Source organism: Macadamia integrifolia, chromosome 4 (assembly GCF_013358625.1).
Source record: "Macadamia integrifolia cultivar HAES 741 chromosome 4, SCU_Mint_v3, whole genome shotgun sequence".
NCBI classification, from domain to species: domain Eukaryota; kingdom Viridiplantae; phylum Streptophyta; class Magnoliopsida; order Proteales; family Proteaceae; genus Macadamia; species Macadamia integrifolia.
In genome coordinates, this window is record NC_056560.1 from 4,007,186 (window position 1) to 4,010,067 (window position 2,882).

General features: G+C 44.8%; 1 protein-coding gene across 1 annotated transcript; it reads left to right on the forward strand.

Moving 5' to 3' along the window:
* Positions 1–409: 409 nt before the first annotated feature.
* Positions 410–2,882, forward strand: LOC122076604 (receptor-like protein 44). Its single transcript, XM_042641999.1, has 2 exons — positions 410–1,695; positions 2,497–2,882. Exon 1 carries the CDS (start codon positions 834–836, stop codon positions 1,647–1,649), a length of 816 nt encoding a protein of 271 aa, XP_042497933.1. The 5' UTR covers positions 410–833; the 3' UTR covers positions 1,650–1,695; positions 2,497–2,882.

Consider the following 2,882-nt stretch of genomic DNA (forward strand, 5'->3'; position numbering starts at 1 on the left):
GGAGGCTATTGGTAAGCCGGTTCCCTCGCGTACCAATCTCTCTCACTTCCGTCCTTGAGAGGCCAAGACCGTCACTCACTCACTACTCACTAGTGTGTGACTGTGAGGTTTGTGACACAGTGACTCCAATGCATAGTACACTGGTTGCAACTTTTGCTTGTAAAGTAGGCGTCAAGTTTGTGATTTAGGAATCAAATCTTGTCACGTGTAGTTCCTTTAATATCCCTCTCCTTTGAGTAAAGTCCCTTGAGCAGTTCCCTACTTGTAAATATAACAAAAAAAAGAAAGTGACACAGTGACTCCACTTCTGTATAGTGTATTTTTTGGTGAGTGCGTATGCGTGTGTGTATGACTGTTGTGTGTATTGCTTTTGTATTTCCATTGGTCATTGGTGGTGCCAATTGACAAACGCCCAAACACAGCTTTGTGGGTTACGTTACCTTCTTCCCTCCCTCACCCTTCACCCTTCAGTCCTTCACCCCTTTCTCCTCCTTTGATTCCTTCTTTCTCAGACTCTCTCAGGCTCTCAGCCCCACCACACCTGTGCGCCTGCAGTGCCTCTGCTCCTATTGCTGACGTTCGCCTTTCTCAGAATAGAAGAGAAGACAACAGCAGAAAGCTGAACTGCAGAGCAGTCAGACAGAGAGAGAGAGAGAGAGAGAGAGAGAGAGAGAGAGAGAGCTCTGAACCAAACCATTCAAGGAAGCAAGGAATAGTGGTATAGTACAGCAAACCAATAACAAAAACAATATTGATGGAATCATAGAACACATACACCTTCTTCCCTCTTTCTCTTTCAGAGATTATCGAGATCGTAACAGTGTTAGTCAAATATGGGGACTTGGTTTCCGTTCCTCCTGATGCTGTTGCTAACGTGCGCCAGTCTCCCGCCATCGTCATCGGATCCAGAGGACGAAGCCTGTCTTTCCAACCTTAAATCATCCTTGCAGGACCCTACCAACAGCCTGAGGAACTGGACCAAAACCACCTTCGCCAACCCATGCAGCGGCTTCACCTCTTACTTGCAGGGGGCTACCTGCAACAACGGACGCATCTACAAGCTCTCCCTCTCTAACCTCTCCCTCAGGGGATCCATCTCACCTTACCTTTCCAACTGCACCAATCTCCAGGCACTCGACCTCTCCTCCAACTTCCTTTCGGGCCCCATCCCTCCCGATCTCCAATCGCTTCTCAACCTCGCCGTTCTTAACATCTCCTCCAACAGTCTCACAGGCACCATACCCCCGCAGCTCGCCTACTGCGCCTACCTCAACGTAATAGATCTCCACGACAATCAACTCACGGGTCCCATCCCTCAGCAACTGGGCCTCCTTGTAAGGCTTTCCGCTTTCGATGTCTCCAACAATCGCCTCTCCGGTGCGATCCCGGTCTCTCTCGGTAACCGTACGGGGAACTTGCCCAGGTTCAATGCCAGCTCCTTTGTGGGGAACAAGGACCTCTATGGCTACCCTTTGCCGCCCTTGAAGACGAAAGGGTTATCGGTGATGGCCATCGTTGGAATCGGTTTGGGGAGTGGACTTGTGAGTTTAGTGCTTAGTTTCACCGCCGTCTGTATTTGGTTACGGGTTACAGAACAGGGAATGGCTGCCGAAGAGGGAAAGATCAGTCAACTTATGCCCGACTACTGAAATCAGTATACATTGTTCGTACCCAGAATATTTCATTTCGTTTCAGGTATGATTCGATTCCATCTATGTTCTACCCCCAGTTTCAACCCAGGTTTGGTGGCTTCCCAGTTTGATTGAATCGATTAAGTTAGGCAAAACAAGATATAGGTTATCTGGGTTCTTCTTCCCTTTTAATTCCTTTCGACTTTGATGGAATCTTAGTCTTCTTTGGGTGGTGGTTGTCGAGTACTGGAGTTTGGTTTCACTGATCTTTCTCGGGCATTTTTCATTTTTCTTCTTTAGTGGGAAGGGTTAACCGTTGAAATATGGGCAGTATATATATATTTTTGGCCTAATTAAGTTAGTTTTGTCAACATTGTAAACTAATTCCCTAATGGATTCCAAAAGTTTTACTACTCATCTTTCTCTGATCTTAACAGTGTCATCAATCTGTAGGATACTAGGATGCCATTTCATTCTCTTTCTTCTTTACACTGCAGATCACTCTGTGGGTTCTGTGTGTTTTTGAGGAACAGTGTATGGATTTGTAAAAAAAATTCAACTGATTTGTACTATCGGAGTAATTCTTCTTCTCATTCCGGCCATATTTCAAAGAATTAAATGGGTAATCCTTCTTAATTTTCACATACTGGGTCACACAGTAATGGAGCACTCAGGCAATCCCCATGTCTTCCGATAATTGAACGGCAAAGATGTCGACTCGTGGAAGGAATTTTGGGGAATTTTGTATCATACGCTATTGGAATAACGTATATTAAAAACTTCAAAAAAAAAAAAATTGTAATTAAGTCAGTGGTCGGCGTCTTGTTCCCCCCATTATTAAAATGCTCATTAATGGATGCATCAGGGACTGCGTGGTTTGCTAACGTGAACTGGTGAGAGACTGCAACCCCTTCCTTGGCCCTCTTTCTTTGCGGTGCAAGTTATCAGGACTCAGGAGATGAGGCTTCAAGAGAGAAGAAAAGAAATGTAGATATATTATGAGTCATGAGTCTCATGACCCACCAAAGGAAAAGGAAAATTGTAGTATTATGAGTTACCACTTTATCTGCACAGTAGTAGTAGTAGTAGCAGTAGCAGTAGCAGTAGTAGGAGTAAGGACCTTTGGCTGTGACCTTTGGGAGATTGTATTCTTACTTCCATCCTTTCATGCGTTTGATGAATGATGATGCTAGCTACTTGTATTTCTTTGAAAAGCAGTGGTGGGAAAACTTTTTTGACCAACTTGATCAA